At 40.3% G+C, this 24,917-nt stretch overlaps 2 protein-coding genes across 17 annotated transcripts in view; both read right to left on the bottom strand.

The window, feature by feature from the left end:
- Positions 1–24,917, bottom strand: part of LOC134213393 (potassium voltage-gated channel protein Shaw-like) — a 271,798-nt gene that overhangs the window by 184,098 nt on the left and 62,783 nt on the right. The gene's annotated exons all lie outside the window — the stretch shown is intronic.
- The window catches only part of LOC134210293 (uncharacterized), an 85,129-nt gene continuing 60,235 nt past the window's right edge, over positions 24–24,917 (bottom strand). Inside the window, exon 2 of the mRNA XM_062686340.1 lies at positions 24–74. Coding sequence (XP_062542324.1) covers positions 24–74 — 51 coding nt within the window. The remainder of the gene's footprint in view (positions 75–24,917) is intronic.

Raw genomic sequence — 24,917 nt, 5'->3', positions numbered from 1 at the left:
AATACAAGTTGGAACAAGGTGCTCTAGCCGTCGTGGACATCAAACGTCGTTGTCATGGTCTTCAACTTAGTTACCTGCGTATCAAGTCAAGTCAAATCGTTATTGTGATCCATAGGGCACTGCACGGACTGCTTTGTCCCTTTCTCGCTGCAAAGAAATTAGAAAACAACAAGGCCAGTAAACGTCAAAATTTATGATGAACGAAAGAGAAAGAGATTTGTTCGTGCAGTGCCCTATAGGGCACTGCACGGAAACATCTCTTTCTCTTTCGTTCCGCATAAATTTTGACGTTTACTGGCCTTGTTGTTTTCTAATTTCTTTGCAGCGAGAAAGAGACAAAGTAGTCCGTGCAGTGCCCTATAGGGCACTGCACGGAAACATCTCTTTCTCTTTCGTTCCTCATAAGTTTTGACGTTTACTGGCCTTGTTGTTTTCTAATTTCTTTGCAGTGAAAAAGAGACAAAGCAGTCCGTGCAGTGCCCTATATGGTCCTCGTGGATAAGGTCGCCCTCGTCTTGGTTCAAATCATTGTTTTAGTCGACAACATTTATGTCGTTCTTGATCGTCGTTGGTCAAGTGGCTGTCACCGTCGCGTTGTGAATATTATCGTCGTTACTAGTGGTTTCGGCTTCCATGGTTATGATCGTCCTCGTCATACTATTAAATTTTTTTGTCTATATTGTGTAACTGTGCATCGTTGCTGTAATCTTAATGTCGGTTGTCTTCTTGGTTCAAATTGTCATCGTAGAGGGAATTTCCGTCGGGTGAACGTGAACACTCGTTCTCATTATGAACAATGAACTTACAACATTCCTATTCGTTACAGAAAGAGTCAACATTGTGGTCCATACTGTTCTCATCGTTATAATCGCTCTCGCCGTGGTACACATTGTTGTGATCATTGATGGTATACCTATGTGGCTGTCATAGTGGTTGAAATGGAATCCGTGCACTTTTTGTTTTGGTCACCTACATTTCGTCATCATACCTTTAAATATGTTTTTTTTTTGTATTTGAACCCGGTTTTCTTCTATTTGTGATTTAAGTTTTGTGTTTTTATATGTATTGAGATTTCATACTGATTTACATCGCATTAAGCTCCTACATAACTGGATCAAGTTATTTCATTTAATCGTATGGAGTAGTGGAATAAAGAGTACACTTTCATTTTTGACCAACGGCACTAATTTGCAAAATATGTCCGAAATATGAATATGACTGGCATTTGTAAGATTACTCGCATTAATTTTGGAAATATAAATGTGAAGAAATGACGATTTGAATGGCTTCAGGAAGTAATCATATTAAGATACAATCTAGGGTCTAAAACCCTATAATTAGCAAATCTTTTTCATCTTCATGAACACCTTTGAAACAAATGATTTCGGATTGTCTGGTCAATATCCATTGATCTTTGAAATCTGTACTTAATTTGAAACTTGAGATATTTAAGATAGTTTTTCCATTTTTCTGTTCTACTGACACATTATTTGATGCCCTATTTTTAAAACTACGATCCTCTTTAGTACAATCGACATTTTTCGACTCAATTTTATTCGAGCTGCAACTTGGGCTAATGGGTTTGGAGCGGTTTTTACTAATTTTTTCAATGAATGCATAAAATTTTCAAATGGATACGCAGAAAACGATGATAACGGACCAAATCTTTCAACTTCATCCACAATGTGACAAAGATTGTGGATATTGCTTGAGATATATTCAGTACCATATAATGACTTAAAGTTCTCTATGAAATCAAGAATCAATGACCTAGCTACAGGTAAAAGATTTGAATATTTTTCGACAGAACAAATTCTTACGGCACAGAAAAGGTAGAGGAAATGGTCGTAAAACTTCTCAGGAAGAAAGTCTTTAAGCGATACTATACCAACATAGTTAATAAAATTTCGGTACTCTAAGCCTTTCCATAATGATACAAACTCTAATGACCTCATTTGCCGATGGATTTCCATGGGAAACTTTACTTGAACTAAATACTCCGATATTGCCTTTTTCTGAAAAGTACTCCATTTCGCTTTCATAGACATTGAACCTGTACGCCAACTAGTTAGAAGCTGTTTCATTACACCTAATTCAAGCAAATGCAAGGAATAACCGACAACGACATCCTGGATAATGTCGATTGGTAGCTTCATGAGCGGTGTGTCGCCTCTTTGATGATCAGAGTATTGCTTTGACCGAAACTTTTCATCAATTCTCAGCGGTGCAGTCGACTCCGGATATGACATGGTTCCCGATATTTTGCTGAACCGTCCTTTAGTGGTGCATTTTATGCAGCCATATTTGCCGTTGAAGTTGATCACATTTTTAATAAATGACCTGGCCGTAGTGTCACAGATGAAACAGCGAATTCTTATGGTCAAAAGATACCCATTCACGTGAACTCCGTTCTCCAACAAAGGCAACAATTCATCAATGAAGGCGCTGAGAAATTCATTCACATTTTTGGGTGCAATATGAGGTGCTTCATGGATGTTACATAATATGGGCCAGAAATTTTTAGTGGTACTTTTGTAAATAGGTAAACCATCTACGTTTATGTTAATTGAAATATACAAAGGTGTGTCTAGATCTCGGAATATCTGCTTGAGGCAAGGTTCTAGCCCATGGTGCCAGTATTGTCCGTTCTCTCCCATTGCACTGACGCTCACATTCCTTGGAGTTCGCATAATTGATCTAGGATCCTTAGCTAATTCTAGTCCAAGGTTTGTGTTTAAAACATTTATGAGCGATTTAAGGGCTGTTTGGGGGATATTATTCTCGTTTGACCACTTCCGAATATCTGTAACAATTTTTCTTTCGTCGCCTGTAATTAAAATTTTATAGAATTTTTTTAAAACATTGACAATTACTAATAACCTTCATATTCCGTTTGTTCCTGATCACAGGCAATAATTGTCTCTGCAATTATGGAATTCTCTTGAGAGTTGCTTCTTTCTGTGCGTTGAACCGATGAGGATGGTGATACAACACTAGACTCGTTGTTTATTTCTCGTCCATCTGTAGTAGCATTTAGCGTTCTCCTGAAACGGTCACGATACTTTTTTAATAATCTACTGTATGTACCGCGTTTTTTAATTTTAGACAATCTAGTTTTAACCATTGCCTCAGACATGATTTTTCTTTAAAAATATACTTCAGTTCTAGCAAGAGATAACGTGAAACGAGTCAACTATGTATGAAAAAGTTTGTGATGATTTACGATAAAACTTCTAGTTTACGATAAAACATCCGATGCGTTATGTATAATAATACGAACATTTTAACATCACACATTATATGATCTTAAACGTGCTTACGTTAAACATGATTTATACTATTTTTACCAACTTAAGCGATGTTGCTTCGTAAATCGTTGAAGTGGTCAGAAATAATCGCGTTTATGATTCTTTTTGAACATTATTTATAACTCAATTGTCTACTTTTACGATAGTGATAGGAAATTTACTTTTATACAACTCTAAATATACATAGATATACGATGACTGGTTATCTGGATCTGGTCCATCTTATTGAAACAAAAAATCAGAATCCTGTGTATATGCCGCTGTCTCAAGCCCTTCTCAATGTACGTAATCCTTCTGTTTCGCTTATTTTCCCAAATAACTTAAATCCAATCTTCATCATCTTTTCAACAACCGCAGTAACACCATTATACAGCGAATGTAATTGGATAGATATGCTTTCAATGATTATCACCGCACCGACGTGCTGCGCCCGGAGGGCAAGTGCTAGTTCTCATAGACACTTGCTGCCTTGCATCCTACATGTCGTCGAACAACGCCGTAAAATCGTCGACGGGAAAATTTGCATTTAAATTAAAACACTTGGTGACTGGGCTCGTTTTCGCCCTGACGCAATCTCTAGCTGCCGGCTGTGCGAGCGTCCTGGAATTTCTTCGAGCATTTTCGGCTAGGATGACACAGCGGTGCTATCGATCCAATCGTGCATAAAATTCGATCGGTACTCCGTCCTTCCGGTATCTCGAACACCTAATTTACATCGCTCTAAATAAATCACGCCGAGACGAATGAAAACGTGTATGCGGAACGTAAGCACCGGGATGCGAACGGGCATAAACTTTTCCGCGACTAAAACAAAGAAAAAGTTAGAGATGAAAAAAAGGCTTCGGTATCAGCTGGTTCCATAAAGCCGCGAACCAAAATAGCTTATTCTTGCTGATGACGTACCGTATCGGCATTGGTGCAAAAAAGTGGCCCGTTTTCCGAAAGCGGCGTTCAAAAGTTATTCGATTATTCTATTACCGTCGTCGTCTGGCTACAACTTCGACAATCAACGCGTCAAGTGTACACCCAGGTTTTTTTTACGCGGTTGGAATTCATTAATTTCTCGGTTAACCTGAACTTTTACAGCTTTGCAAATACCCCCTGAATTTTCTTTGATTTTTTGTGAATTTTTTGGTGGGGTTAACTTATTGCTTCATTAACGCTGAAGGTCTTAAACGACCAAAACCAAACCGTGTAAAAAAAAACCTGGGTGTACTGAGCTTTGGTGGATCGTACATTTTTTTTGCTCTGTGTTCTGATTTTTCGCTCGTGGGCTGTGCAAAAGAAATCAATCCAGTTTTAATTAGCAAACTTTCCAAGTGAATTGCTTATAGTGAGTGACAGCTGGCCAAGAGAAATTACTCGATGCTGGTTTTAATTGGTTTCAGTGTTAATTGAAATTAAGCTTACCCTAGAATTACCAACTTACACAAATCCACCTGGTCGTAATAACGCAAGAGAATTCCGTAACCATTCTATTCTTAAGCCCGAATTATTTTACCATTCTATTGTTAATCTCGTAGTTCACTGTAAATGTTTTAAAGCTCATCCTGGCATCTTGGAGATAGACGCATATAAGGCCGATTAGACACATTTTTTATGTTATTATATAGCGTGTGCTGATAGCTTTATGCTTATTGCATCCTGCATAAAGCAGTAAAGTGTTAAAACTGAGCATAAAAGTAAATTTCTCGTTCAATAGGGACCACCAAATTTTAGTTAGCCCATACTGAAGTGCAATAACCCGTCGGGAATTCCTATCCATTTGTTTATACCTTTATTCATAGGATGAGAACGTGCCATGAATAATAGTTGATTATAATTGTATCCAACCACAACAGAATAGTTCCTATTGCGGATGATCATAGCAGGTAATCCCCAATCTTGTCAAGCATCTTAAATAGTCATCACAATGGAACTAATTAAACACCTCAAATATTTACCATCCTCTAACCGCAGAAGCTGCATAAAATCATGACATCCACCTAGTTTGGCTATTCATTCCATCTCAGGCGGTACAATTGAAGCATCAAATATTCACAACCATTACAAAGTTATCTCTCTCTGAAGCTCGGAAGGCATCCCCCCACCTGAGTTGATCACGGAACGGCACTCCATTATATGAAAATATCCTGACCAAATTTCCCGGAAGACAAACATGCTTCAACTCGATTATAGATGGAACCCTTTTCCGAGCGGTTTCCATTCTCTCTGCCGAAGCGGGGAAGCCGCATTCCGGTTCGGCATTTACGGTCGACGACGGTGGTCAAAATTAAGTTTACGCTCATATTGATGTGCTGCCTTAGCTGCGTTTGCTTGCACAAATGCCCTTCATCTATCTCGCCCCACCCGACAATAATACCAACATATTGCAAAATTCCACAGCGACACCATCCGCGTCAACAGGCTTCGGCGCGGAGCTTTGTTCTCGTCAGAGTTCAGCAGTTGAACATTCCTACATCCATTCATTCCGCATTGTTGCGTTGAAATGCAGAAGGCATTCATTTTTCTTCGCTATGGGTGGTAATAATGGGAACAAAGCTTGGTAGATTTTGAGCTTTGCGTTTCGGTATGAGCTAGAAGAACTAGAAGCTGATTTAATACATGCTTAGTTCGTTATTGACTTTAAAGATTTTTGAGGAAAGCAAAATAAGCTAAAAAAACTAATTTTCTGTTGCAAAATTTACTAATAAATATTCATATAAATAAAGCTTGAAAAAATATTTATATTATTATATTTCGCGTCGAATGCAAATCGAATTTTTTTCTCAGATCCGTACTTATTTTTAGAGCCAACAATTATTTCACAAGATTCGCCATGTTGGCCTCGTGATTTGTTTCATGAAACTAAAACTGTTTGAAAACAGTATAGAACGAATAATTCTCGGTCCATAAAATCCCGTTACATATCATGTGCAACATCTGAAGACTGCTAAAGCTGAGGTGAGAATTTCGCAGCACGTTCTCATTCTCAATTCTGGGAGCTGGAGATAATTCAGCTCAAGTGGACTGGGCTTAAGACGGCTCGAAAACATGTATTTTAACAGAATAAAGGCGTGGAAATGTTGCTTCTGAAGTTTGCGGAAAGCCGGCGATAAACCTTACTTTGACAAGAAGGGCATGGCGACAAGAACCTAGAATGAGAGGATCTCTTCTGTTCGTCGAATATGCTTGCTCCTTCCGTAGCAAGGAACAGACATAGAAAATTAAAAGCAAGCATTTTCAACTTTGTTCGCTTTAAACCGGCCAATGCGTTCATTAAAAGAAGGCATTATCAACTATGTTCGCCTCATATCGGGCAAATGCATTCATCTAAACAAGGCATTATCAAAATTGGCAGCGAAAACAAAACGAAAACGAGGAGGTGGTAGCGGAGGTGGCGTTAGCAAAGCCAGAAGGAAATCGTCAAGCTCGACATCAGCCGATGCAGAAAGCTTCCCGTCTGGCGCACTGCAACACAAGCCCAACGATCATTAGCTGTAAGGCTTAGACCGGCACACTGCCTCCTGTTACCGAACAAGTTGCTCAAGCACGCAGTCTGAAGAAATCGAAGCCGTTACCATGTACATCAGCTTCCATGAAAATATATAGAAGGTGAGGAAGTAGGCCTAATGGAAGTGTATTAGTGGATAATGGATAATGCAATCAGCAAATGGTGTCGTACATATTGCAAGGCTTCTTATGGGAGCTCGTCCGAATATATTAGTGAAAGCTTTTTCGCCAAACACGAAAATTACGCACACAATAAATATATGGATTTCCATACCTTAGGGGCCCCTCAAACACTCTCCCTAGTACCTTTGTGCTTGCGCCGACCATCGACGGATGGACCATTGTGACCACCGGGAGGTCCCCTGAAGGATCCGGAACATCGGCTAAAATTGTCAATTCAAAAATATCATCGTAGTTCGGAGGGATTTTATTTTAAAACCTTTTGTTATCGAGCCCTGAGTATGGATTTGATGTTTCAACCTGAATGATCCGAGACATCAGTAAAAATGTTTTTAATGAAGTAATGTCCAGTTCCCAAAGCAACTAGTGGAAAAAGGCGATATTGGAGGAGATGGACTCAATCAATTACAACGACACTTGGGACCTGGTAGACCTTTCCGAAAGAAAGCGTTCTGTTGGCTGTAAATAGGTTTTTTAGATGAAACGGAACCAGAACGATGAAGTAATCCGGTTTAAGGCGTGGTTGGTAGCTCAAGATATGTTAACGCTATGGAACCACCAGTGCCAGTCAGTCAAACTGCGTTCCGGACCCTGATGCCTGCGGCGAAACGAAAAATTATTGTCAAGCAGTACAATGTGAAGGCCGCCTTTCCTAATGGCAACCTTGAGCAGAGTTTTATGAGACAGCCCAACAAGTCCATGTGTTGGCCACAACATCAATTCCGTACGATAACAATAGGTTTTTAAATTCGATTAAATTTACCAATAGACTATTTTTACAGGGTAAAACAAAACACATCGTTTTGAATACATAAGACTGAGAAAGCCAAAAAATGCAGAACAAATCTTCCAGTCGATCTCTCTCTTCAAAAACTATTTTTACGGATTGTTGCGATGGTTTTTGTGCGGTGCGAATGAAACTCTTTTGACAGCAGTGTGCTTCATTTTACACAGCTTCAAAGCTAGAATTTATTCATTATTAATAATTTATAAACTTAACATATTCATGAAAAAACTTACAATCTAGTTTCAATTCAGCATTCACGCCACAGACTCCTCACAACTGTTTTTCAATCTAAATTAATTGCTTCTGTATGCGAGCATATGGCATTGCCAGTGTTACCAGTTTCGCAAAACCTACCAGCTCTTCTCAACACGGATATTCCGGATCTTTGAGGGGGCTATCAGGTTTCTGTAATGATCCGTGTGTGGTTTAGAACATAAATTCCATATTAAGGGTTCAACAAGCTATGGAGACCCCGATGCTTTAGGATGAATCAGAATCAGAAGTTTTCGCAAACAAATCGGGAGTACCTCAAGGCAGCAATCTGGGCCCGCTACTGTTCTCGATCTTTATTAATGATATTTTCATGCTGTTGTCACAAGGCTGCCGCCTCTTCTACGCAGACGATTCAAAAATCTATTACGTTATAAAAAACTTGACAGACTGCAACGAACTGCAAAATATGTTGTATATTTTTGCGGACTGGTGCTCAAGAAATCTCATGGACTTAAGTATTGAAAATGCAACATCATTTCATATCACCGGAAAAACGCACCAATCATCTTCGACTATGTCCTGTCTGGACGATCGCTCACTCGCGTTCAGCACATTAAGGATCTTGGCGTTATCCTGGATAGCGGACTTACCTACATACCTCACTACGATGACATTGTAGCCCGAGCTAATCGTCAATTGGGTTTTATTTTCAAAATTGCCGGTGAATTCCGTGATCCGTTATGCTTTAGATCACTGTACTGTTCCCTTGTGCGATCAATACTGGAATCATCCGCTGTTGTTTGGTGCCCTTTCCAGACCACATGGATCGCTAGGATCGAAGCCGTTCAACGGAAGTTTCTAAGATACGCTCTTCGATCCCTAAGGTGGCGTGATCCGACGAACTTGCCACCGTACGAGGAGCGGTGCCGGTTGATTAGCATCGAACCACTAGAGTTTAGACGGATCGCCGCTCAAGCTACGTTTGCTGGGAAGCTGCTCACGGGTCACATCGATTGTCCAGCACTACTGTCGCAGTTAAATCTATATGCACCTGAAAGACCTCTTCGTCAACGTCTATTTTTGCTTCTAGAACCACAGACTAGCAACTATGCACTACACGAACCAATTCGATTCATCAGCCGCCGCTTCAACGAATTCTTCGATATTTTTGACTTTAATTCATCAGTTGACGTGTTTCGTCATCGGTTACTAGACTGTTTCCGTACCGCTGACCGTAACCAATTAGTTTAACTAATATTCATTTAGACATTCATTGTCAGTTGAATTATTTTAATAAATAAACAAATAAACAAATAAATGAAATTTTCGAATTGACCTTTTTACGGATGTGGTCAAAATATCAATTCCATACTCAGGGTTCGACAATAATTGGAATTAGAAAAATCCCGGTGCTCCTGGATATTGGAAGTGGAAACCAGAAGAGTTGAAAGCAACAGCGTTGTACAACAACACTACACACAATGCAACTTGGTTGTACAACATTTGACTCCGCCCACCAGAAGTCTAGGCAAAATCAAAAGATTTTGATTTAATCCGACGAACTTTACAACTTTGAAACCGTCTGTCCAACAGTCGTACAACTTGCCCAAAGACGGTCCGACTTTACCTCGACCGAACCAAATTCGCTGGGGGCGGAGTCAAAGTTTTTTTTTTGTCTTTATTTAGGAGACTTTCAGCCCGAGGCTGGCTCATCTCCGGAAACGGAGTCAAAGTTGTAGCTCCCACATGTCAGAGCGTGTGTGGTGCCCCTTAGTATCTTTTTCATTGCATCAGCTCCAGCTGAATACGAACGATATCCTTAAGGCGTTTTTGGGCCTTTTTCTCTAATTGTGTGATAACGACTTGTAATACCAAGTTCGGCGGACGAGTTTTAGTAAAGTGTCGTTCAAATGAGTTTCCTATATTGTATCCTCTATTGATGCTACTTTTGGTTTTGTTAGTGTTTGAGAAGGCGCATCATTGAAAATAAATCGGTTCTTATCAGAACCACCATTTTATAGAAGAGTCAGTTGAGCCGAGACAAACTTTGTTCAAAGTGCAAATCATAATTTGTTAGCGGCAGTAGATAGTTGCCCTCGGCCAGAATCAAAAGCGCGCGTCGGAAGGAAACGTTGCAATAACTGACTCGCATGGATGCCATCAGTAGCAGTGAAATGAAATTACTTCTCAAGATTCTGATTTTGGTTTTATTGCTGTTAGTCAATGGAAAAGCGCATTATTTAAAATAAATCCGTTCTTTTCAGAACCACAATTTTATAGAAGAGAAGGTTGAGACAAGTCAAATTTTCTTCAAAGTTGAAATCATAATAGCTTGGCGACAGCAGAAAGTTTCCGTCGGTAGTGGAATAACGAGAGCGCGCAAAAAGGGAGACGCTGCAAAACATAGCTTGCATGGATGGCATTAGTAGCAGTCAAGTGAAATTTTCTCACAAGATTTTCAATTTGTTTTCTTGCCTCTTTTTTCAAGACCCACCCAAGTAACCGTTAGCCAAACCACTATATGGGGCCAATTTACGGCTATTTAAAAACATGTAAGCATTAAAGTAGCAGTATATGGCCGATATGGCAAAATAAACGGCTTAATGGCTACTTAATGGGTTCAATGGGCATCTTTTAAAAGACAGCTGAACGGAGAAGAGAAGTAAAAAACACAACCGCTTAGTAACGACAGAAAGATCAATCGCACCGATTGCCTTACGTTGTCCAACGGCTACCTTGCGATCGTGTCTTGTACACAACTGTTCTGTTTTTTCAGGCATTGCAAACCATCCCATCTTTTGATCTTCTGAGGAAAGATACTGATGAACAGGCTTCGGAATTCTCACTCATATGAATAAAAACCTGCGATTAATCCATTTAGCGGAGTGTGATTTTTCATAGTCCCCCTGTGAGGAAGTACTCTCACACAACATTTTCATCCGGATAGAATGGCGGGTGATAAATTCGTGAGCGCCAGATCACCGGATAATTTAATTTTAATCCACAAATTTTCCTTCTCGTCGCCTCATCGGATAAATTTTACAAGCATATTTACAAAAATTTAGGACCGCAACGGGATTCGAACCCAAAACAATTTTAAAATGTTCAGAGTGCCCACTAAAACCACACCACCACATGAATTGATTGAAAGCATACGGAAAAACTCCTGTATTAAACCTTTTGCTTATCGTGGCGCATCGTTAGATTCAATCAGCTTGGAGTGGCAAAGCAAGCGGCGTTTGATTTTCGCGAAGCATGGGAAGAAGGATAACAATTTTTCGCACCATCGCTTGTGCCGGAGTTTATCGCACTGTAATTTATCCGGACAAAATGCATGGTGGAGTGATCAGTTGTCGCGTGAGTGAGTGAGAAATCCGAACCCTGCTGATGAAATAAAGAGATATTGATTTTAGTTATCAATCCGCTCGGTCAACAAAGTGCGATGTTCGTCATGGAGACACATTTTTTCACAGCTTTTGTTTTTGCAACACCGTCGAAACGTGAACAAACCTGGCTATTAGGATCATCATCAAACGCTCAAATGATAATATCTTTCCAGAGTGCAAAAATTAAATCCTGTCCTAAGATGATATCGCAATGCCTGGATTTTTTCTTCCGTTTTAACAAACGATTGCCAAGAAATTAAAATTACTTAATGTTTCTTTTTCAGGGTTTTGAAATGTTAGGTGAGACGCTAAACAGACATGACACGACGGCCCTCTGACGACCAAAGAGCCGCCTGTAAATCCGCGATTTGAGCTTGGAACATGGAACTAGAAGTCGCTAGGTTTTTCAGGTTGTGACAGTGCTGGGCAAGATGCGCCAACGCGTGATTGGGTGGCAGCCAATTAGTGCAAGGGTGTGCAAGCTATCAACTATATCAACTATAGCATCATAAACGTGCACTGCCTACACGAAGGGCGATCCGTCGACGACATATGATGGATGCCCACTGCGGAACGTCAAAATCGTCATCGGCGACATGAACGTTCAGGTAGGAAGGGAGGAAATGTACAGCCCGGTGATAGGAACGGACAGTTTGCATACCGTATCGAATTACAACGGCCAACGGTACATTGACTTCGCCACCCCCCGCGGAAGGGTAGTCCGAAGCATTTCTTCCACGCCAAGAATATCTCCAAAGGTTACATTAAGATCACCTAACCAAGAAATAGAAAATCAATTCGACCACGTTCTAATCGACGCCCGACGATAAATTCTTCTCCGACATCACGAACGTCCGTATATACAACAGTGCGAATATTGAATCCGACAACTACCTTGTTGCGGTATGCCAGCGCTCAAAACTCTCGACAGTGTACAGGACGCGTCGAAGTTGAACACCGCTGCTTAATATTCATTTGACGGCTGCAAGACGGCAGACTAGTCCAAGACTACGCGCAGCAGCTGGAAGTGGCACTCTCAACGGAAGAGCAGCTGAGCGCAGTTTCTCTTGATGATGGCGTTTTTCGATGAATTTCCAATATGTTTGGACCATTCGATCAAGGATGAGTCAACGCTTTATTGTATTGTTCTAAATATACAGATTTTCGACTATTTATTAATGAAAATTAGCAAACATAGATCAAAATCAAGCAACTTGCGGGTTTGGATCCAATCCTCAGTTCGAACAAAATTTTAAGCAGGGCGGACGCAGCACGAAGGCGCGAGTAGCAGTTTCAGCGGAAAACCATTGCATTGGTGGTGGCGTCTGTAGGGATCCCGTGCCAGTGGCGATGCTGAAAAATTACCTTGGACCCCCGGTAATATGACCGTTTTTAATCTGAACACTTTTTAATTTGAACCCCGTTCGTTTGAACATCGTTCAAATTAAAAATGGTTCAAACGTCATTTAGCACGTGGAATCGAGAAAGAAAAATGGAACATTGTGAAACGGAGCGCAGAATCAAAACAAACCAGTAAAGAGAGCAGCCAGAAATCGGTTTTTCTGATGCAAATAGAGTAGCCAGAAGCTCAAATTAAAAATGAACCCCGTTAATTTGTATGAGGTACCGTTCAAATGATCGGGGGTCCACGGTATTCCCAAAGTCATCGAAAGTCGAAAGTCATCGAGTGGTCGACGGACAATAACAGCACGAAGTGAAATTTCAACGCAAGGTTCCGACAAGCGTTTGGTTGCAGTCAGCTATTGGAAGAGGGCATTGGGGAAAAAATTGTTTCTACCTTCTTTTGTATAAAATGGTGGTCTGGAAAGAAATGATTTCATTTCCAATGACTAACAGAAACAAAACCAAAGAATCTTGCAAGAAAATTTAACTTTCCGCTGAAGACAATTAAATCGATGAAGACGCCATCTTAGTGGAACATTTCGTTAAGCTGTTTCAGTATTTGAAATGGCGTATTATTAAAAATAAAGGATCTTGTCAGAATTGTCATTGTCGTTTAAACGGATAAATTTTAAATACTTGAGCCGAATAGTCTATTTGTCTTGGTGTCAATAACTCTTCTTAGGTAAAAATTTCTATTCCTGAAAAAGACTGTTTTTAGGATGGTTTCTTCTAGGATTGTGATGTCCTACACTGAAAGCAAGTCGAGTGGCTTCAGCGGCGATGCGACCGATGAGTTGTATTAATCCGTTTTTCACGGTTGGAGCCTCAAAGTTCAGCTACCATTCGGCTTCTTGATTCAGTGCACCTCCGAGCAGTTTTCTCAAAGTTAATAAAGAGACACACATTATGATGACAAATACCATCCATTTCGTATAACTACGTGGTCCTACGTCAGCTTTGCGTACAACACGGTTGGGCTGCAAGATTGAGTTTTTTTTTTAGTTTTTATTTAAACGATGCCTGAATTGAAAAATGAATTTTAATTCGCAACTTGAACTGCATGTACGTCTGGTACAGTCTATTTGGGGCAATGTATCATAATTTAGAATAAGACTCATTTTCTTTGTGTACTGTTTCATGAAACTCAAGCCATCATGCTTGAAAGTACATTTCAATATGCATGTAACAAATAAGTAATGCAAGAAGGTCTGCACTTCCCTCGCAAATATAGACTAAAATAAAAACACCCCCAGAAAAATTAGAAAATTTTCCATAAAAAAAATTAATCAGGGTATGAGCATTGAGCAATAAATAAATATAAAATTTCCACAAGTAACGCAAAATTTTCAAAATAAATTAGCACTTTTAAAAGCGAAAACTGCAATTATAAAAGAAGGAAAACCTTTCCACAAAAAAATCAATAAATAGCAATGAAAAAATATGAAAATTTCCATAAAGAAGTATAAAAAAGAAATCTGAGCATCTATCCATAGATGACACCTTCTTTAAAATTAAACGCTTTTCATAGAAAATTTTATCAATTCTATTGCTTTTTTGTAATTTTCTATGATTTTATTTATTTTAGTACTCTTTATTATTTTTGTTATATTGTGGATTTTTTTTTCATTTTTCATGGAAAAAATACTTTTTTTTGTTTGGAAAATTTTGTAATTGTTTATTGCTAATATTGTTTTAGGAAATTTTGTATTTTTTTTTCGAGGAACATTTAGATTTCTTTATGGAAAATTCTTCTTTTACAATGCAATTTTTGCTTTTGTGCTATTTTTTTGTGTTTTGGAAAATTCTCAATTGTTTATGGAAATTTAGCACTTTAAAACTTGGATTCCGTCAGGAGTGACCTTAATTGGCGATAGCGATCATGGAAATTTTATTTTGCTGCCCGCAAATATATTCAGAAGTAGCAAGTAGTAAGCCAACTGAAGAATTTCACGCGAAATGCAATTCCATTTACATCTCTGTTCTCAATGGAGAATCTGTCTTCCGTTTTCTCGCTAACAACGTCATCTTGCATCTCCAGTGTGCTCAAAAAAAAAGTTGATATTTCTAAAAACTTACTTCTTAAATGGCACGTGAACGCAATACATGGGAGAAAAAGCAAAAGTAAACTCTTGCTAATGATAAGCTAAAAGTAAATTAAATTTGCCCGGAGTATTAGATTTTGCTGGCACAGGTTGGGATAAACAGTTAGGGTCAAGGCAGGCATATACGTCTTTTCGACAAACGATAAAATTGACACTTTTATCCAAACTCATCCGTAAGCTCACGTTGACGTTGCTTCCGTTGGCTTTGGCCCCTACAACGATGGATGGAAATACCTGCCGTGTTTCGTGATGAACTTTATAATTTAAAAAATCACGTTAATAAAGATTAAAAAAAAAAAAAAAAAAAAAAAAAAACCTGCCGTGTCCCTATCATGGCAAGATAAAAATCATGCGACATTCTTTTGGCGCATATTGTACTTTTCGTCGTCTGTTGCAAAGTAACGGTTATGAATATCAAAGTCAAATTCATTTTACATTATGCTGATCCCGGCCTTTGACGTGACACAGAGACAAAAGCAGTCTGAGCGCTTTGTGTGCTGAAACGAGAAAGTTGGTCATGCGATGATACCCAAGTTAAGGAATTAATTCAACACTTGACTTCAATGGAAATAATCTCTTCGGTCTCAATCCACTCGCATTACCGACATGATGAACGCTCCATAACCAACACCGCCGTTCATAAGCACTACCAAAGCACCGACCATCAGGAAAAACAATCCGATTGTGGTCTTCCCTTTTTCCATCTGTCTGCATGTAACCGTTTGTTCGTTGTTGCCGTTGCAAAGCTCACCAAACGAATAAATGAATTATCATCATTAGGGACCAGACCTGCTTATGGCTGCCTAATGTTTGTTTTCCGTCTCCTAGCTAATAACAATTGATGTGACTAAGACAAAAGAGTAACGTCATAGCGTTGTAGACTGGGTTCGATTTGACCAGTTGATTCCTTCCGCCAGGAGTCAGGACAGTCTTCAAACCCGAAATGTCACCTTCGAACTGCTGGCTGTTGCGACAAAAAGGGAAAACGGTGTCTGGCTGGGCTTTATTTGTCTGGCTTCCACGTGGAAAACGCAAACCGATCGATTATTATAATTTTTGATAGCTTCATTCTGGGAAATATACAAAAATACGATTGGTCTCAGTGTTTTCAGTGGGTTTTCGTAGAACGTGTTCAATATTATTCAATTTATTGATAAAAAAAATCTCAACGAAAATGAAGTCTATTTTATGATCTCAATGCACATACCGGAAAACAAATATTAAGATTGCTTTTGCGATGCTATTGACGGAAGAATTAAAAAGTTAACAAGAATTATTCAACCGAAATGAGCTTCACGAGGGACTTTCCTGCTCCTTAACAACTTCGCCCCAATAAGAAGATTGCTCCTTTGAACAGAGATTTCGTACCCCATAATAACCGAGAATAATTCCAAGAAAAGCAAATCTGTATGCGTGTGAATGAGGTGAGAGCTATTCAATCAAAAGCTGTCAAGCATTCAGCCATGAGTGAGTATGCTACAGACGGCGAATCGTTTCTTCGAGGTTCATTGAGGGAGAATTTTTCGTTCGCAGAATGACATCCTTTCGCAGCTGCGAACTCAAAACGGGTGAAGTGTCTGAGGAAATGGAATTCAAAACGCGTTGACACTGATACGCTATCACGCGCACTCATCTATCCAAGGCGTGTCAAGGAGAAGGAAATCATTGATGGTTTAACGCGAGCATATGACTGATGATCGGAAGAAGTAAGAAGTCACTGTGGATGCATCAATTGGCTAGAAAACGCCCATGTTATCAGCATTGCATGTAAAGTTCAAAGAATTTTAAGATGATAATTCTAACAATAGCACGAGAAATTGACAAACATGAATATTTCTGTCTCTAAGACAGATTAAAACAGCAATGAGAAAATACGATTTTACCCTTTCTGTGCCTTCTTAAATTGACCTTGTCAATCAACCACGGACGGGCAGCCGGGAGTGCGTGTCGCTTCGGACCATTTTGTTCCAAAGCCAAAACAGTAAAGGATTCGCCCGCCGTACCCATATACAGTTGATTTGTGTGTGCGAATGTTCCTTCTTCGAAGGACCCTCCCCCCACTCGTTATGGTGATGGATCGATGCGGACACACGCAGCGGTAGGGGTGCAAGGGTTTTCGCATTCCTCAAGTTCATGCATACCAATTGATTCCATCTTTTATTTGGCACAACGACCGGAACAGCTGTGCAAAGGATAACAAGAATATATGTGTGGGCTGATGTATCTGGAAAATCAGCTTTGAGGACAAGGAAAAACGGGATTAAGGCCATCGTTTCCGAAAATGGATAAGCCTGCAATCACAGATGTGTCGCTTTGGGCATTTTTTTGCCGAGATTGATGAAGCGGAACAAATGACTGGAATATTGGTAAAAAATGAGCTTTAAGATTGATTTGCTTCTAGAAATGATGTCGTTTGGGTTCTTAAGAGTGGATATGGAGCATTAGTGAGAATGACATATATTGGTACTACATAGTTAAGACAGAGAATACTAAATAGAATAACAAGGATTCAAGATTAATTTATAGCATTGTTATCATAGGCAGAGGTCGTGATAAAGAAATCAATCAATACAAAAGTTTTGAAAGGTGTTCTAAAAGGTATTAGGTCATGTCGGGTACATTTTGCTCGACATCAAGCAGCGGTTTTTAACACTGACATGTTTTTGCGTTAGTTGTTGGACGTTTGAAAAATCGAGCCGGAAGACTTACTGTTCCTCTACATTTTGACGTAGGACTACGTTTGTGCTTTCTATAATGGGGTACACTTTGCGATTGCGAAAATCGGAGACCGTCACAAAAATATGATTGACTTTGAACGTAAATAGCTAAACCGTTTCTTGAACGATTTTCATTTTTTTTATTATTCTATCAAGGAAGCGTCATCGTCGAGACGGTTGCTGCAGATCATCCAACCTCAACGATGCGCTGACTGTCCGACAGTAGCACTCATCTGTAGCAACGATGATGCCGGTAGTATAGCGGTTCCAGCAGAGAGTAAATCATCGCCGACAGCAGCATTAACACAAAGTGAAATCAACGCAGAATTCGAACAGCATTTTATGTGAAGAAAGTGTGAAGTGGCGTCGGTTGTGGTCCCACGCCACCAATGGCGACGCTGAAAATTCATGCTAAAGGCTGGCGTCTTAGCGGAAAATCGCACAAAGTGAAATTTCAACGCAAGGTTTAATTGCTGTTAGATATTAAAAAGGCGCATTGAGTAGATAAAATTGCACATTGGAGAAAATCCCTCTCAAATTAACAAACACACTTATCAGTCCAGACCTTAAGAGCCTTAATTACACGAACCAACAAGGTCTACATACGCTGTCAAATTTTGAATACTTCATGTTGTAGTTTTTATAGTGCATTTTGAAAATAGCTCTCAAATCATCCTCTTCCTTCACAAAATATATTGTGATCCTGAAAAGGACCAATCTTCACATAATGATGCAAATTCAATCACTAACAGGAACAAACGATAGCCCATGTGGGAAATATCCACTTGACTAATGCTGCTGCTGTTAACGACGGTCTTCCGATGATGACGCGCCACCGCACTGTTTTCGGAACTGAGCCACCGTCAGTTTCAACTGGCTTCCTGGTGTGATGCTGCGGTGGACGATAGACGGATGGTGAATTGACGGCCTATACCAAATCATTGAAAACCATAAACGCCCCAGACTTCGACAGCATCCTGAATTTCAAAATCAAACATATGAGTGCTCCAATCTTCGAGCACCTTTCAAAGACTTCCACTGATCTTGAATCAGTGTCTCCTGTGCTACTTCTCATCGTCCTGGAAGTCAACCAAGGTCATCCCTATCCGGAAGCCTGGGAAGGATCCTTCCTCTCCGAAAAGTTATCGCCCCAACAGCCTTCTCTTAGGGTTATCCAAGCTGTTTGAAAATGCGATTCTCAGCCGGTTACTTGAGTCTGCCGAACACCAAAATATCTTGCTTACTCGACTTACTCTATGGCGAGAAGGCATTCGACAATGTAAGACATTAATAATTATTTAAAACCGTGAATGTATTACATGATGGCCTGGTGTACAAACTACAATGCTACAATCTTCACAGCTACATGGTGAAAATCATCAACAAGCATCTGTCGCAAGGCCATTCCGGGTCTCAATTAGCGGAACAAGTTCCTGTGTGCCCAAGATCGGGCGCCTGTTGTTTAACCTGTTCACCTCCGACATGCCAGAACGTCCAGTGGGCGGTATTATGTTTCTGTTCGCAGATGACAACTCCATCGTCTAGAATGGTAGAGTGATCAGAGCGCTAGTGGCGAAACTCCAACGAGGCTTGAATGCCCTGGCAGAGTACCTCATCAGCTGGAAGATCTGTATCAATGCGGTGCAGACCCAGATCATCATTTTCCTCCTCACTAAATCCCCTAAACGCGTCCCGCCTGGGGACTGTAAAATCATCCTCAATGGCACGACTGTGGAATGTGCCAATGAAACCGACAACTTTGGCTTGACGCTCGACAGCAAGCTTATTTTCTGGCAACAGCTTGACAACAGCTCAATCGCCTGTCGTCTTTGTTCCTGAAAAATAAACATGCTGTCTAAAGCCATGTCCATTTAGAATCCGGAATCATTTATTGTATTGCAGCGGCACGGAAAGTGGCCGCTGCAAGAATTCTTTCACAGCGGTTTGTCTACCTAGGCGCCCACTTTAATTTCACGAAGTTTCGTGCAGCGTATCAAAAATTATTCCAAATGGAAGCCGAAAGGAGAGAAAAAAATCTGCACATCCACGTTGATAATCCTGCTCATCGACGATGGAACCTGCGTCAAAATGCATTTCGGACTGCTTCCTAGCCAAAAACTCTACATGGTGACGGCACGAGGAGTAGTTCCTGCGAAGTTTAGGTTTGCTTTTTGGACAAACTTGTAAAAAAAAAAACAGATGATTTTGGCAATGGACATGCAGCTGTGAAGCAATGTCTCAAAAACCGCGGTCGCCCTTCCATAAAGCCCATAAAGGTCCCGTCAAGTTTTGGCCAGATTTGGTGAGTTGCCACTACAGCGGGGAAGTCATCCAGTGGAACCGCGATAATAACGAAGATTTCATCGATGAAAACATAAATCCACGCAACTGCCCACAGCTCCGGCCCATCGAGACATTTTGGGCAGTAATGAAGCGGAAGTTTAAGAAAAGTGGAAAAAGTGGAAAAACAGCTCGGGACGCGACTCATATTTTGTTGAAAGGAATAAAGAAGAAGGTGCGGATTTTCACTAGAAACAAGAAGAAATGATTTGTACCAATATTTTTCCCTCAAAGTACAGTGAATTACCCTTGTTTTGATGTATTAACCTTATTTGTACGTCAATCCGTTACCGAGATACAGATGATTTTATTATTCCGGATTCTAAATGGACATAGCTTTACAAGCAAATCATATCCCGTAACACGGTAGATCACTCTGACGTAGTGTGTTACGGAGTAAGATCTACTAAACAGAGCCTTCGCTTAATCCATTTTTCTAGCTTGGGCAATAAGCTGTGGTAATCAAGGATTCATCGTATTTAGTCCCCCGCAGTCTTCGAAATGAAACATAAATAATGCTACCTTGCAGACTGTTGGAAGACTCGAATTCCTGTATACAGTGGAAACAACTTTTCAAGCAATTAGTTGAACAAAAAAACTCGGTACCCGGTCCTAGGCTGAACTGACTGCTGGAAAAATCGAGTTAGGAGTTTAAGTACGTACTAACTCTTCATGAACTGGTGAACGATGGTAGTGAGAGGAACATACGGAAGTTCTAATTACTGAACAAATTCTCAAGCTTGAAATGATCTTGCAGATAGAGCTAAATCCAGGGTTTGTAACTTTAGTGGTGATATTCTAGAAGCAAGACAAGAATGTGGCTAATGCATGGCCAAAAACAGTATAACTGTTCTGTTTTCTCAAGAAAGGATTGATTTCCTATTGATAAGGGGCGCGCTTTCAATGGGATTGCTCTTTGTAAAGGGTCTAAATAGCGGGACCTTGTCATGGTGCTCTTGAGAAAAGAAAACAACGACTTACCGATTATTGGTCGACTGTAGTTTTAATTAATTGTATCGAAACCGCATTGCATTGCTTACCGAAACTGCATTGCTTATGAATAGTAATGGAGTAATTCGACATGCACTTGAACACTAAGGATACGGGTAACGCTACAATAGATCTAATAACTGGTCGCACAGTGGCACACCCGAATAAGAAAAAAAAATCAATACAAATACGATGTAGGGTTGTTTGGCCGAAGCCCATTCGCCCGAAAGCCATTTGACCGAATGCCAATAGGCCGAATAGGTCATTTGGTTGAATAGAACTTTCGGCCGAATATGTCATTTGGCCGAATAGGTCATTTGGCCGAATTGGTCATTTGGCCGAATAGGTCATTTGGCCGAATAGGTCATTTGGCCGAATAGGTCATTTGGCCGAATAGGTCATTTGGCCGAATAGGTCATTTGGCCGAATAGTTCATTTGGTCGAATAGGTCATCTAACCGAATAAGACATTTGGCCGAATAGGACAGTTCTAGAGTATGTGCAAATGAAAGTCTCTCTTTGCCTCCATTCTCAAAGCAATCTAGATTTGGTCGATTAGGTTATTTATTCGAATACAACATATGGCAGAAAACGACATTTGGTCAAATAGGACATTTGGCAGAACATGTCACTTGGACAAATATTTCATTTGAAAATAGAGAAATGAGGTGTGAAAAGTAAAACGTTTCACTTCTCACTCCCGATTTCTTACTTCTAACTGTAAAAAATGCGAGGCGCGAGGTGAGTAGTGAAATGTCTCACTACTCACTTCGCGCTTATCATTTTTGACAGTGAGAAGTAAAAAATGGAGAGTGAGAAGTGAGTAGTTAAACGTCTAATTTCTCACTTCGCACTACTAACTTCTCACTGGGAAAAGTGTGTAGTGCGAAATGCGTTGAGGAACATCTCATTAGGGAAGATCCATTAATTACGTAACGCAAAAAGTGAGACGTCTCACTTTTCTAACCTCATTTTTCACTTTTCAACTGTCCTTTTAGGCCAAATGTTCTGTTCGGCCAAATGACATATTCGGCCAAATAACCCTTTCGGATTAGTTGCCTTTGGCCAAATGGCATTCGGCCGAGCAGCCTCGTTTTGAGTCGAGGTGCGCAATGCCACCCCTGGCCAAGGAGAGCTGCGATAAAGCTCATCACCTCCAACTTCAACTGGCTGGTATCAAAACACTTCACGAGCGCTTTGATGAGTGTAACGGTCGTTTTAGGGTCCGTTGCATAGCTTTGAATGAGGCCCCTGTCAAGGCACTAGTTCCAATCTAGGTTATCAAATTTTCAATGTAAGTATTGAAGTACTATATAGTTATATAGTTACCCAAGCAACACCCGCAACATCTTTCAAATAGATGTTTGCTCCTAATAAATTGCGTTGAAGACAATGGCAATTCGTCGAGTCACATTATGGCCACTTTCCAGTTTCAGATACACACACTGTTTCATTTCCGTTAAAGTGGCGTTGTAATATACCACGCATCTGACTTCTTGGGTGATTTGGAAATCATTGCTGTTATGACAATATTTCTGATATGTTGAAAAAACATTGAGCTCAGCTGAGCAGTATTTATTTTTTGACAGTCTCTGCATGTTCCGAATAAACTACAATTATGTTACAAATGACTTTGTTGTTTATGTAGTGCACTTGTAGTAGAATCTCCAAATAGAACTGATGGTGTGATGGTTATAGTAGAAGGTTGCAAATCTCAAGGTCCATGGTTCGATTCCTGGTTGGTTTTTGTGTTTTTTTTTTCATTATAGCCGCAATATGTTGCAAATAGGCTCTTGCGCTTTTTGTGTCATAAAGGAGTACCAAATACGACGCGTTGTGCATATCTCAGACCTTTAGTGAGTCACACCATATATGTTGCTTGGGCAGGTTATCAAATTGTAGTTTTATAATTCAAGCTAACAAAGGCCATTGAAGGCTATTCTGTATGATAATTTGTACAAAAATGTGCGAAACAAAAACAAACATGCACAGATGGCCATGAGGCCGAACACTTGACCTGTAATAATTAATATGAACGAAAACACACGAAAATAAGCACAAATTTTACTAAAAAAACCCAGATTAATCCACCTAGCGGTGATGGTGCCTTTCTCGTTTCTTTCAAGTGAGTAATTTCTACGCACTTTTGGTGAAAAAAAAGTATTTTGACCATAACTTCTGAGCCTATAGTCCGATCCGGCCAATTTTCAACAGGAAACAATGGGACCGGATTCTGCATCGAATGCAACTTCTTGCGAGCAAATCGGCTGAGGGTACATATGCAAGGCTGGTAGCGACCGATGCCGCTCAAAATAGTGACTTTAGTGACCAAAGATGACGAAAAAAGGGACCAAATAGTGACTTTCAATTACAGAAAAAGTGACCAAATAGTGACTTTCAGTTTCAGTTGCAAGTTCGATGAGACGAAGTCAAGCGTTTCTGGATCGAAGAAGAATCTTTTTTTCAAATTATTTGTGACGGAAAACATCTTTCACTTGCCACTCTTTTCTCTTAGAACGAACTTAGAAGAGAATCAAAAATCGTACACGCTAACTTTTATCTACTCAGTGACTAAGTAAAATGGTATTGCCCTCTATTGCAAATCAAATTTTTAACGTAACTGGAAGTGAGCGAAATTTTGATTTCTCGGCAAAAATCTGCGTGAAAGAGAATGAGTTAAAATAACGATCACTGGATTAGCTGAACACCTACTTAAGAAAGATGCAGAGAACTCTACGATTTGTCATAGGTGCCACGGAAGAAAACATATTTTAGTTACTAGATAAAGATTGTCGCTGTCGTCGTTGTCCGGAACATCTTTTGCTGGCGAGGATAGTGGATCTAAATGTCAATGAAGGAAAAATACATACGATTTGACAGTTAAGTACCACACATGTTTCGGACAGCAGAACAAAGGGAACCGAAGCGACAATCTTTATCTGGTAACTAAAATATCTTTTCACGGAAGTATTTGGAATCTTTAATGTGAAAGGAACAACAGTACGGATCGTTTTGTTAGAAAACAAATAAAACATTATGAAGATTGTACAACAAGCCTGGGATTGAATTGCTTATAATGCCGGACTTGCTGTGCGCATTCATGAACGATTGGAATTCAACAGCGCATGCAATCTTCAAAATTGGGGATACTTGATCTTCTTTCTATACTAACTAAATTTTTTTTTTTCAGAGCAAATTTTTCATTACATCTGTCAAATCTACAAAAAAATAGCCGCTTGAGATTTTTTTCATATGGATGACGGGATCAAGTCTCCTCATTTCATTTCATTCATTTATTTAGTTAACATCTAAACAGATAACACTGAATCAACAATTTGACGCCACAATGCACGGTTCGAGGCCGCATCTCTCCATCCTCGGATACGCCCCACGCTCGCCAAGTCGTTCTGCACCTGGTCTGCCCATCTCGCTCGCTGCGCTCCACGCCGTCTCGTACCTGCCGGGTCGGAAGCGAACACCATCTTTGCAGGGTTGCTGTCCGGCATTCTTGCAACATGTCCTGCCCATCGTACCCTTCCGGCTTTAGCTACCTTCTGGATACTGGGTTCGCCGTAGAGTTGGGCGAGCTCATGGTTCATTCTTCGCCGCCACACACCGTCTTCTTGCACACCGCCAAAGATGGTCCTAAGCACCCGTCTCTCGAATACTCCGAGTGCTTGCAAGTCCTCCTCGAGCATTGTCCATGTTTCATGTCCGTAGAGGACAACCGGTCTGATGAGCGTCTTGTACATGACACATTTGGTGCGGTGGCGAATCTTTTTCGACCGCAGTTTCTTCTGGAGCCCGTAGTAGGCCCGACTTCCACAGATGATGCGCCTTCGTATTTCACGACTAACGTTGTTGTCAGCCGTTAGCAAGGATCCGAGGTAGACGAATTCCTCGACCACCTCGAAGGTATCCCCGTCTATCGTAACACTGCCTCCCAGGCGGGCCCTGTCGCGCTCGGTTCCGCCCACAAGCATGTACTTTGTCTTTGAC

This window comes from Armigeres subalbatus, chromosome 2 (assembly GCF_024139115.2).
Source record: "Armigeres subalbatus isolate Guangzhou_Male chromosome 2, GZ_Asu_2, whole genome shotgun sequence".
Taxonomy (NCBI): domain Eukaryota; kingdom Metazoa; phylum Arthropoda; class Insecta; order Diptera; family Culicidae; genus Armigeres; species Armigeres subalbatus.
The sequence above is the reverse complement of the archived record's forward strand: the minus strand, read 5'-3'. Positions and strand labels throughout refer to the sequence as shown.